Raw genomic sequence first — 10,781 nt, 5'->3', positions numbered from 1 at the left:
AAAAAAAAACCAAAAATTGTAGTGGTGTGAGAACAACTCTCAAAAGTTCAAATTATCTACAGTAATATGAATTTCTTTTTCATTAAATCACCTTTCAAACAGAGCAAAGTAAAAGAAAAAAAAAAAAAAACCTTCTCCCTATTTTCGTGCATACCTATACATTTCCTTCACGCTCCTTCTGATTTTCTTTTATTTATTTATTTTAAGAGGATATGTTTCCACTCCAACGATGATTAAAAAGCAGACGTATAAGCAATATTGTACGTCGATACTGTTTACAAGCAAGACATTCTCTTCTTTATTTTACTCTCTTGTCGTGGTTTCACACAATATGTTTACCACTACAACAAAAGAAAAATCATTTCCTGTGTTTACTTCTCTCTTTTTTTTTTCTTTTTCTTCTCTAAACATCGCAAATTAGCAAAAAAAAAAAAAGCGAGAAAAAAAACCCCAATAAGAATATTCAAGTGCAGACGCACACAGATAAAGAGGAAACAACTCCTAGACTTCTTTCCTTTTCAAAAAAAAAGAAGGAAAAGAATATAAAGAAGCTCTACGAATCTTTCGCCTTTCCACCTTTTCTTTTATTCATCAACTAACTCAACGCCTCCCATCTCCATATTTACAGAATGGAGGAAAAAAAAAAGGAAATATATTCTTTCCCTTCTCACCGCAGGCATTGTGGAAAATAGTAAGAGAGGAAGGAGCGCCAAAAGACTTGAACAGAAGGAAAACGTGTGGAAAAAAAAAACAAAAATGAAGAAGAAAATCGTTCCTTAATCCTAACTAAAACAAATAGTTAAAAGAAAAAGAAAAAACCAACAACCACTCAATCTTGGTAAACAAGTATAAACCTTAGGAAGGAAAGAAAAAAAAAAAAAAAAAAGAAAAATTCCAATATAAGAATTCGTTACAGGCATCGCCGTCGCATTCCTAAAAGAAACCCCTCTCCTTCCCCATCACTGACGTTAGTGATGGGCTTTCTCCATGGAAATAATTTACTCAACCATCGTTTTGCCAGTTTATTAAAGTCAGTTGTATTTGTGGTAAAAATCTCTTCAAACTCGCCATGTTGACGATGTAGTTCCCGCTGCGAATACCGCACTAGTAGATAATCCAAACCTTCACTATTGTAGATATCATGTTCTTCATCAAAACGTGTGGGGTCTTTGATATAACGTACATTTATTTTACCTAATAAATCATTATAATTCTGTGCTCTAACCTCTGTGAGGTTCATCATTTCTACACCGTCTGGTTCTTTTCCAAATACATCAGATAAGATGTATTCCGACCAACGGTCAGTTGCAAGATCTTTGTTGGTCAAAATTCGACGTGTCGCTACAAATGGCAAAGCTAAAAGGGCAATAAGTCGATGTTGAAGTGAATAGTAAACACCCCTATCCCTATTATTAGCATTCACATTTGATAAATAATGTAGATAATTCTTTTTTTGGAATCGATTGACACCAGTCATTGCCGCATAGGCATCAATGAACACTGTAATGGGGGTATCCTTCTCAGATTCTTTCAATTGTCGCTTATGTAAACAAGAAGAAACGTTTTGAATATCAGCTTCAATTTCCTTGTGTAAACGCTGCAGTCCTTGGGCACCAGGATAATTATGTACACTTAAATACAGAGATACTCCCACTGTTACAAGTTGTAGTAAATAGAAGATTAGAAAGAGCAAAACAAAGTATAGTTTTTTTCCACCATAATGGTTATTTTTAGGAAGTTCAGACTTTGTTTTTTTGCTATTTTGGGGGAGTTTAGAATTTGTTTCTCCTACAGTTTCCTTTATCTGCCTGTTTTTAAAAGACGTTTGAGCTATTGCTCCGTTACTGGGATCAAATGTATACGTATTCCATGTTGCTGCAATAGCGGATGCCAGTGGTGCCAAAAACCATGGAAATACAATCATAATAAATCGTAACTCTTTATGTGGAAGGGCACTGTAAAGGGCAATAAATATAGATGCCGGTATTAACACTACGCGATATCGTGCACTTACATCTATCCAAACCGCAAGAGAAGGAACTCTTGTAGATAGTACCTGAACTGCAGTGCGCCCTCTTTGCCAGTATTGTATAGGACACCATGCCAAACACATCAATAATAAAAGTAATGGAAAAGAAAAGAGAAAAGCACGTGGAAGTGCGTATGAAATGTACCAATGTGCTGGTGATCGTCCCCAACGCCATGATTGATTCTCCGCTGTGTTAAAAAACAGCACAATACTCTCTGGCCACAACCAACGTCCCCATAGAAAACTATCCATGCCTACACTACACAATAACGAAACAGCCACAGAGCTCAGACCAACCATCATACCACGAAGTAAAGTAATATCACGTCGAATAAGGAGAAAAAGTGCAAATGGTGCCAAAAGCACAATAACATCACAACGAAACACTGCACTTGCAAAAGAAAGAAGTGCAATAGAGCGATAATAATGTTTGCGTAACGCAGATCCACAAGCAAAGGTACAAAGGATAAGACCATACGTATTGGGTAGTGGACGAGTTGCATAAAAGACCAAATGGAATTGTGAAGTACACAAAAGGAAAAAAAGGAAGGAAGGTAAATATCCTCCACGTTTCTCTTTACGTCCTGTGGGATTTGTAAACATTCTCTCATTCATGTCAATGCTGATCCCAACATACCACAAGGCACTACAAACCAAACCTCCAAGAACAAGCCTACATAAATGTGAGAATAACATGGGGTATTCTACCACAAAAACTTCCAACGCCAAACTTCCAATCAAACTATTAGACTTAATGACATTTTGCAAAAACCATGGCAAAAGTACATCAGTAATCGGTTTAACGATCAGTGCAAACGGTAGAAGTGCAAAAACAACAGTTAACCATGGTCCAAAGAAACTCCGTGGCACAACACCTGGAAAACTAATATGATCCCCACAGGCAGTCGAACTACAAAAAAGAAAGTCGTGCATCGCCTGCATGCCAAAACTCTCCTCCACTTTTGTGTAAGGGCACATAATTTCAGAAATAAGGAGAGCCACACAGAATAAAGCGAATGAATGCCAACTTTTAAACTTCATTTATGCAGTGAAAAAAAAAAACCCAATTGTTTTGACAAACTACTACAAAAAAAAAAATGGAAATCAAAACAAAACAGCCATACATTACTTCACAGCACAAAAATACGCAAGTTAGCTAGAAGAAAACAAATGAAAAACAACATTTTCTATGCACACAACATCATAATGGGAGAAAGTGAGTGTGAAAGAATATATATGTATAAGATAGAGAGAGAGAGAGAGAGAGAAACAAAAAGTCACATGATGACGAATCAACAGAGAAAGGCTTCAGGGTTGCCACTCATTTTGACGTACAGGAGTGTCCTCGTTTCCACTGTATCCGCGCTGCAGCAACCACCACCACCACCCCTCTCTTCCCTATCTCGACCAGCAAGCAGCACTCAACTCTTCCTGTTAAACACCCTCCAACACTCCATATCGGTAAGCGCAGACAATACCAACACGTACTAAGTCCCAACGTGCGGTCTCGCGAGGTATTTCTCCTTCTATCCAATGAATGAGCTCCCCAAAGAACTTCAAAGCCAAAGTAGAACACAAATAATGCTCCAGCAAACAGGTTCAGTGCCAGATACATTCATTCTGCCCTCGCACGTTCATCATCCTTCAGAGTCTCCCGTCCCCATCCAACACACACACAGGGAGAGAGAGAGACAGAGACTTTGGTGCACCTCCTCTTAACGAAGAGGAACAACACAAGTGGCGGAGTACGGGAGACCCAACAAGCGACACCTGGGCATCACAGTCAGCACTTACGCAGTATTGTACACGCAAATAGAAATCAAAGATGAGACACGAAAAAAGGGTAATTCGCCCCTCCACTACGTGCCCCACACCCCAGGAGACACACGAGGAAGGACAGTGCTGGAAAGAAGAGGGGGCGGTTCTCTGGTGTCCCCAGTACATCCCAGCCACCAGCTGCAAAGTCTAAAACACACGCATAACAGCGGGTCACTGCGAAGTACTGTCCCTCGACCAGTAAACATGCTCGTCCATTTTCCCATCATCCATCTGGTGACTGCGCTCAATATCTGGAAGGCGGTGGTTCATGAACACCACCTGCATCTCATCCAGTGTCATGTCCTTCAACCATCCCCTCGCATTGAGGTAGCGCCGCGCCATCTCACGCTGTTGGAGATCCCTGTGGTACGGACTCTTCGGGTGACTGGCCTTCCACAGCGCGTGCATTAGATTTGCATCACGCAGTCCCTCTTCAATCTGCGCCTCCGTGAGCGGCGTCATGTTGGGGCGGTGCAGCCGCTCGATCAGCGGGGCCTCCTGCAGCTCACGCTGCTTCAGCGCCGTGTACTGCTCCGCGTGGATCTTGCGGTACTTCGCGCTCTCCTCCGCGTACTGCCGCTCCGTCATCCCCTTCACCGGAGAGCTGCCGGGCGTGTCGACGCCAATGAAGCAGACGCCCATCCGCCGGGCCTGCCCCACAACACGGCGCACGCGTGTCTCCAGCAGCGGGTACTCCGGCTTCCCCCAATTCTTCGGCTTCATCTTGGCAATCTCGTACGCCATCTCCAGTGTCATCAGCGCGCAGTAACACCCACGAATAGACACCGGGCCAGTCTCACGACGCTTCTTTCGCAACGCACGCAAAATAAACCAAGCCGTTGGTGGTGGTTCAATAGAGTACATGTAGGTCTTGTCAAAATAAACTTGGATACGCACAATCAGCTCCACATCGTCCTTGAAGTGTGGCTTTGTGCGGTCGTTGAATGCCTTGGCAAAATCCATTGCCTTGAGGCCAAGCTTCGAGAACTCCTGTCCTACAGGCGGGCCTGTCGCAGCCTTCCCTGCCTTGATGAAGAAGCGCCAGTTATGCATTACCCGCTTCCCAGGAAAATCCGGCACAGCAAATATATCCTTCCCCTTCGCCAAAACAACGGAATCCGGAAGGCGATTCGAACCAGGCTCAACGCTGACCGTCTTTGGTCGCGCCTTTAAAAACAATCGGACGCATCGGTGAAGCATCTACACTCTATTTCCACCGCCTCCTTGACTCAGCGCTATACCTTCCCCTCCTACCTCTCAACACGCAAACAGGATGCAGAGCACAGTATACAGCACAACACAGCAGGGGGCTGTCATCAGCCACACATACAAACAAACAGAGGTATAAAAAACACACACACAGACAAGCAGAGGTATAGCAAAAACAGAAAAACAAGAAAACAAAGAAATAAAATACCAGACCAACACTTAGAATTTTGGTTTTTTTTTTTATGTTGCAGCCTCACAACACACATGACACCCAGTCTAAATGGTCTTTCCAACCTGCATTATGCACCGCAGCATATCGCACCTCTTCTCGCTCGAGCCACGCCCCACCTCGGATCTCATGCGCCGCAACTCATCCTCCCGCACACGCTGCAGCCGTGTCTCCAGCTCCTCTGGCGCCACTCCAAGAGATGCCGCGTGTCCGTCCACACCAACAGCATCGCCGTGGAAGTTCCTCCGCTGGTGGAGGTGCCGCGCAGCCAAGCAGTCCAGAAGACAGTTTGTCAGACACCCCACGACATCCGCAGCGCCAACAGCACTACCACCAATACGGCCACTGCAGCAGCCACGTAGTGCCGCCCGGAAGGCCTCGCCATACGCATAACGGCCACAGTGGCGGGCAACGCACTCCAGCGCCACTCGCTCGCTTTCCTCATGCTCGTCAACCCCGACCGCAGCCCACCGCCGCAGCGCCAGCGTCGCATTCACCACGTCGTTGTGCACAAGGTATGCCGTCACAAGGACGCGGAGAAGCAACGACGAGGGCCCCAACTCCGCCCCCGACAAACTACACTCGAGAGCCTCCGCCTCGCGCAGCACATCCTCCGTCCTCCGCTCGCGGGCGTGGGCGAGCAACAACTCCTCTGAAGCAAGCATCTAACACAACAAAACGTATCCCCCTAACCTAGCGAAACAAGGAGCAGCCAGCTCCAGAGCACCAATATGCGCAAAGAAGAGGGACACACATCTCATCAAAAAAGAAGACCCAACCAGTCAAACTCCAACTACCAAAAACACCATCAACAACAAGAAAAAAAAAGCAAAAAACTCCATTCGTTAATAAATCACTCAGCTAACATGACAGTCAGCTCCCTTCCTACTCCCTTACCCACAGGGTTTCATGCGATGGCACTACAAACGGCATTCCATCCGGCAGAATATCCTTGGCTTTCGGAGACTTCCCGATGGCATCCCACAGTGCCTCAAACACCAGTTTACCACCAGCCTCGTTAAAATGAAGGCCATCGGAGAAGTAGTCACACCACGGACCCTTCGAGTACGGCATTGTATCCGCACAATTGCCAAGAAACACCGGAAACAAATCAACAACAGTGACATCCCCGTACGTCGCCTCTTCCTCCGACCCCACTTGAATTACAGCATTGCGGTATTGTCGAATAGTTTCAAGGCTGCGATCCGATACAGTAGCCGCAGGTCGATACCCTTGTATCCGCTTGAGTCGCGCCTCCTCGTCAATGGGTGGAGGTGTAAGAAGAAAAATACCACCCACAGGAGCTGCGTGTTCGCGCACCAAGTGGATAATCCTCCTCAGATTCCCCTTAAACTCCTGCAGTGGTACATTATGAGCAGTTTCTGCAGCGTCATTGGACCCCACCATCAGTGTAATAAACAGCGGCCGGCCAATTTGTAACGGCAGCAAATGCTGTCGCCTTGTATCGTCTGCCAGTATGTCCAGTATCCATCGTGAGTTGTATCCACTCAGCCCACGATTCACAACATCTGCACGACGAACATAGCAGTTGCTGAGGCGTGACACCCAGCCAGACAAATATCCCTCTTGTGTCTGTGAGCTGCCCAGGAGAACAATGTGGCGCATCCCCCTGTAGCTCCTTTGTCAGTGCAGGGGACAAGACAAAAATTTATAAAGAAATATATATGTTTATGTATGTATATGCTGAGAGACAGATAAAAAGGGAATATGAAGAAATACAGAGAGAAGCACTGGGAATTATTATTCATAAAATAGATATTCTATGAGTATTATCCATGCAGACATGAGAGTCCACTGCTCTAGAGAAACAGCACCACCACTTTATATTCCTCTTGGGCATTAGTACTGGAAATCGAGAGAAAAGCTTCTTGCAACACTCCCGAAATAATTATAATTATCCTCATCATTATATTTACTTTTGTGGGCAGCGGCAGATATCCCCCACTGCAGTTGTTTTTTTTTTTTTTTCTTCGGAATGCGAGCATATATTGGAGTGCATGGTATCCCTGAGATATGGTATCGTAGGCAAGGCTCCCAGAACACATTTTTGTACTGAAAGCAAGAGTAAAAGCAATATTAGGATACTTAAGGATAATAAAGAAGCAGCAGCTCCACAAATACCAGGATACCGCAACGTTGTTTTTTTTTTTTTTTGTCTGTGGACTGAAGCCAGTACAAAGATTAAAAGGTATATTGTAAATTAATACCAAAAAAAGAGCAAAAAGAAAAAAGTTGTGCATTTTCAAATCATAATTTCGTTCAACCAACAACAAAAAAAAAAAAAAAAATGGTATTTAATTCATAGAATAATTAAGTAAAAAATAATTATTACTTTAACAGTACCTTTTCTTTTTTTTTTTTTGGAGGTGGTGGGGTGGGGTTCTTCTTTTACATTCTTTTTTGCAATTAATTCTTCATTTTTTATTCATTGCTCAAGTGAACTTCCGCTAATGAAGTCAAGTAGCGGTCCATAATATGTTCCCTGAACATGTTTTGAGAGATAAACAGATGGTGCATCACAATATTTCCACGTGGCACCTCTACAATGCGGTTGGTCTCTAATTTCCACGGTGTAGTAAGCATAAAAACACGTCCTGGATGATGCATTTCTTCTGTGATGTCCTCCGCATCACTCGATCGTATGTTATTATTTGTTTTTAGAGTTTTTGACTTCACGTATGCACTCAAATGGTCAAATGAAGAGCTAAGGAATGAGAAGGCAGCATTAGAGGAACGACGACTACTACTATTCTTCTCCTTTTTCTCATCCTTCATAGTTTCTTCAGTAACAATATCACTGGTTGGCGTATCATCATGTGTTATTTGTGCAGCTAGACGGTCAATGGAATTAAGTTGCAGACGGCATACAGCATCGCAGCCACTCACAATAGACCAAATTTGCCCTTCATACGATTCGGTTGCTGGCATAGTAAGAACAGGCATTGGGGCAAATGCAATTACACGTAAACGTCGTGTTCCCTCTTCACCAAAGACCTGTTCTTTTATCGCACGTACACCAAATAGAAGAGCAACACCACCGCCGAGACTATGACCTGTGACGATAAAAGCATACTCTGGATATCTCTGCAACAACTCTAGAGTTACATTAATCCCTCTATCGGCATTAGGATTTTTCTTACTCCTATCAGTATTCTTACTATCATCCTTGTCATTAGTATGACTCACCTCATTTTGGAGGTTACTGTCATTGTTACCGTCACTATTATGATGATCATTCCTCTCGTTATTTGGAGAAAAGACTACATCAGATGTTTCCACAGCACGATTATCAAACATTGCCGACAACATTCGTACAGCTCCCGCATGTGCATAGCAACCACAGAAGGGTACTCCATACGCACATACATCACTAAGTACATCACCATCACTTAATGTTCCTCTAAACGCCCACACAATACGTCGTGTAAGGTGATCAACGAGAATACAATAACTCGGTTCTTCTGCATAATGCGACCATCTTGAGAGTTTGACAGATTCATCCGGTAAATCAAGTGTTGCCGCCACCGCTGCATTATTCGCCTCTTCAGAGGCTGTAAGAAGATCACGGCGTACACCACGTAATAATACACCCCAGAATGCAGAGCTGAGAAATCCTTTTTGGTATGGAAGTCCATACACAGCGGCGGCGAATCGCATGGTATATCGAATAAACTGCATAGTTGGACCATTCACTCCCTCTACTTGTACAAAGTTAGCATCCACAAGGGCATCACAGCAGAGTTTATACAATTCTTCATGACGTTTGTTAATAGAAGCAATATTGTACGGGTTCAGTAAACATCGTCCAATGCTAGGATGACGGTTAGAAAAACGTTGAAGTAAACCCATAAATTCACACAGTATGTTTGCAGCCTTTGGATCTTTAAATACATAAACTGAAAGAAAACGTACCGCTGATGGGAGATCTGACTCTTCAGGAACGGGTTTTTCATTAATAGACTCCTTTTCTTCCGTTGTTGTTGTTATTGTTGTTGTTAAAAGATCATAACTAGTAGGATCCAACGCCTGAAAGCATACTGGGTGGAGTGTGAAATTGCAAGTGACACAGCAGTACCCAGGTGATCCAAATCCCAATAGAGTGTTTGAAGGGATTCCTAATAATTTCGTTTTCTCTCTGTTAGTATTATCCTCCTCGGTATGATCTGTTTCTTTGTTTTCACTATTTCCTGTTTCTTTTACTTTAGATACTGAAAGACATTGACTGCATTTAGTTGGATAATAGAATGTAGTGGACATTATACAATGTCGATGATGCAATCCACTGAATACCGGCGGTGTCGTCTTGGTATCGTTAGTAAGGGAAAATGGAAAGTTCCATTGGGTAAAAGATGGAATTCTATTTTTTTCTTTATTATTATTATTATTGGCATTTGAAGTAGAATGATCAACTGTTAGATTCAGTTGCTGTTGACGAATGAAATCCTTAAATGATCCCCATAGATTAGCTCCCACTTCTGGTAACATCGAATTCACCTCTTTTGACCTTGATCGCGCAGAAGTATCAACATCCATTCTTTTAGTATCATTACTAATAGTAGAATAAGAATTGGGCTCAGCCTCAATACTTCTACTAGAGTTCATCTTCTATTAGTATATATGTACTACGTTCTTGTGTGTACTGCTCTCTAAAGAGATAACTATAGTTGATCGTTGATCCACACTATTATTTACGTATTCACTACCGACAACTAAACTTTTTCTTCAAACTAACACTTTTTCACTTTATCTGAACAGTTATGTTACTTTACACTTCTAATTTTAAAAGAAAAAATTAGAGAATATACATACATAGATATATGGAACGAAGGCCAAAAGAAAAAAAAAAAAATGAGAGCCCACAAGAAGAAGAAGAAGAGAAAAAGAGAGAAAAAAAAAAAGTAGGAACGCAAAAGAATAAGCAAAATCATTAAACAATAAACAAATATAAAAAAAAATTAATAATAGAACAGAGCCCCCAGAGAAGGTTCACATGAGATAGATAAATAGATAGACAAAAAGAGGGAGAAAGAAAGAGAGGAAGAAATAATACCTTATCTTCTCACGTTTCTCCATAAAAAAGTATGTAGTGGGCCACCACTAGTTCTTCCTTTATATTCTCATTCCTTTACGCACTCGCCCCCTGTTGATAAATGATGGTGGGGAGTTTGGTATTCAACCACACTTGAAAACTTCCTTTATTTACAAATAAAAAACAAATGGGGAGATAATTTTTTTTTTTTTTTTTTAAGGGGGGGAAAAAAAAAGGACTAGGAACAAAAAGACAACAAGCATGATAACGAACAAAAAAAAAAAAAGAAAAAAAGAAAAGGATTAGAAAAAAAGAAACAAACAAAAAAAAAAACTCTTCAGAACACCCCCTCCCCACCAATCACCCCAAAAAAATTAACACTATTGTGGTGGCGATATATCGTGCCTCTTTTTCTTTCTTTTCTTTTCTTTTCTTTTTTTTTTTTT

At 42.2% G+C, this 10,781-nt stretch overlaps 5 protein-coding genes across 5 annotated transcripts; all 5 read right to left on the bottom strand.

Annotated features, from left to right (window-relative positions):
• Positions 1–910: 910 nt before the first annotated feature.
• On the bottom strand, positions 911–3,070 carry TM35_000231390 (dolichyl-P-Man:Man7GlcNAc2-PP-dolichyl alpha6-mannosyltransferase; the record flags this gene model as incomplete). Its single annotated transcript, XM_029027379.1, has 1 exon — positions 911–3,070. One exon carries the CDS (start codon positions 3,068–3,070, stop codon positions 911–913), a length of 2,160 nt encoding a protein of 719 aa, XP_028881234.1.
• Positions 3,071–4,018: 948 nt separating this feature from the next.
• TM35_000231380 (putative ribosomal protein L11) lies at positions 4,019–5,047 on the bottom strand (the record flags this gene model as incomplete). The annotated part of the gene is made up of 1 exon (XM_029027378.1): positions 4,019–5,047. One exon carries the CDS (start codon positions 5,045–5,047, stop codon positions 4,019–4,021), a length of 1,029 nt encoding a protein of 342 aa, XP_028881233.1.
• Positions 5,048–5,332: 285 nt separating this feature from the next.
• Positions 5,333–5,950, bottom strand: TM35_000231370 (uncharacterized protein; the record flags this gene model as incomplete). Its single annotated transcript, XM_029027377.1, has 1 exon — positions 5,333–5,950. The coding sequence occupies one exon, from the start codon at positions 5,948–5,950 to the stop codon at positions 5,333–5,335; it is 618 nt and encodes a 205-aa protein (XP_028881232.1).
• A 220-nt stretch (positions 5,951–6,170) lies between these two features.
• Positions 6,171–6,911, bottom strand: TM35_000231360 (putative esterase; the record flags this gene model as incomplete). The annotated part of the gene is made up of 1 exon (XM_029027376.1): positions 6,171–6,911. One exon carries the CDS (start codon positions 6,909–6,911, stop codon positions 6,171–6,173), a length of 741 nt encoding a protein of 246 aa, XP_028881231.1.
• An 816-nt stretch (positions 6,912–7,727) lies between these two features.
• On the bottom strand, positions 7,728–9,908 carry TM35_000231350 (uncharacterized protein; the record flags this gene model as incomplete). The annotated part of the gene is made up of 1 exon (XM_029027375.1): positions 7,728–9,908. The coding sequence occupies one exon, from the start codon at positions 9,906–9,908 to the stop codon at positions 7,728–7,730; it is 2,181 nt and encodes a 726-aa protein (XP_028881230.1).
• Between the last annotated feature and the right edge of the window lie 873 nt (positions 9,909–10,781).

The sequence above is a fragment of the Trypanosoma theileri genome (assembly GCF_002087225.1).
Source record: "Trypanosoma theileri isolate Edinburgh chromosome Unknown TM35_Tth_23_V1, whole genome shotgun sequence".
NCBI lineage: Eukaryota > Euglenozoa > Kinetoplastea > Trypanosomatida > Trypanosomatidae > Trypanosoma > Trypanosoma theileri.
The sequence above is the reverse complement of the archived record's forward strand: the minus strand, read 5'-3'. Positions and strand labels throughout refer to the sequence as shown.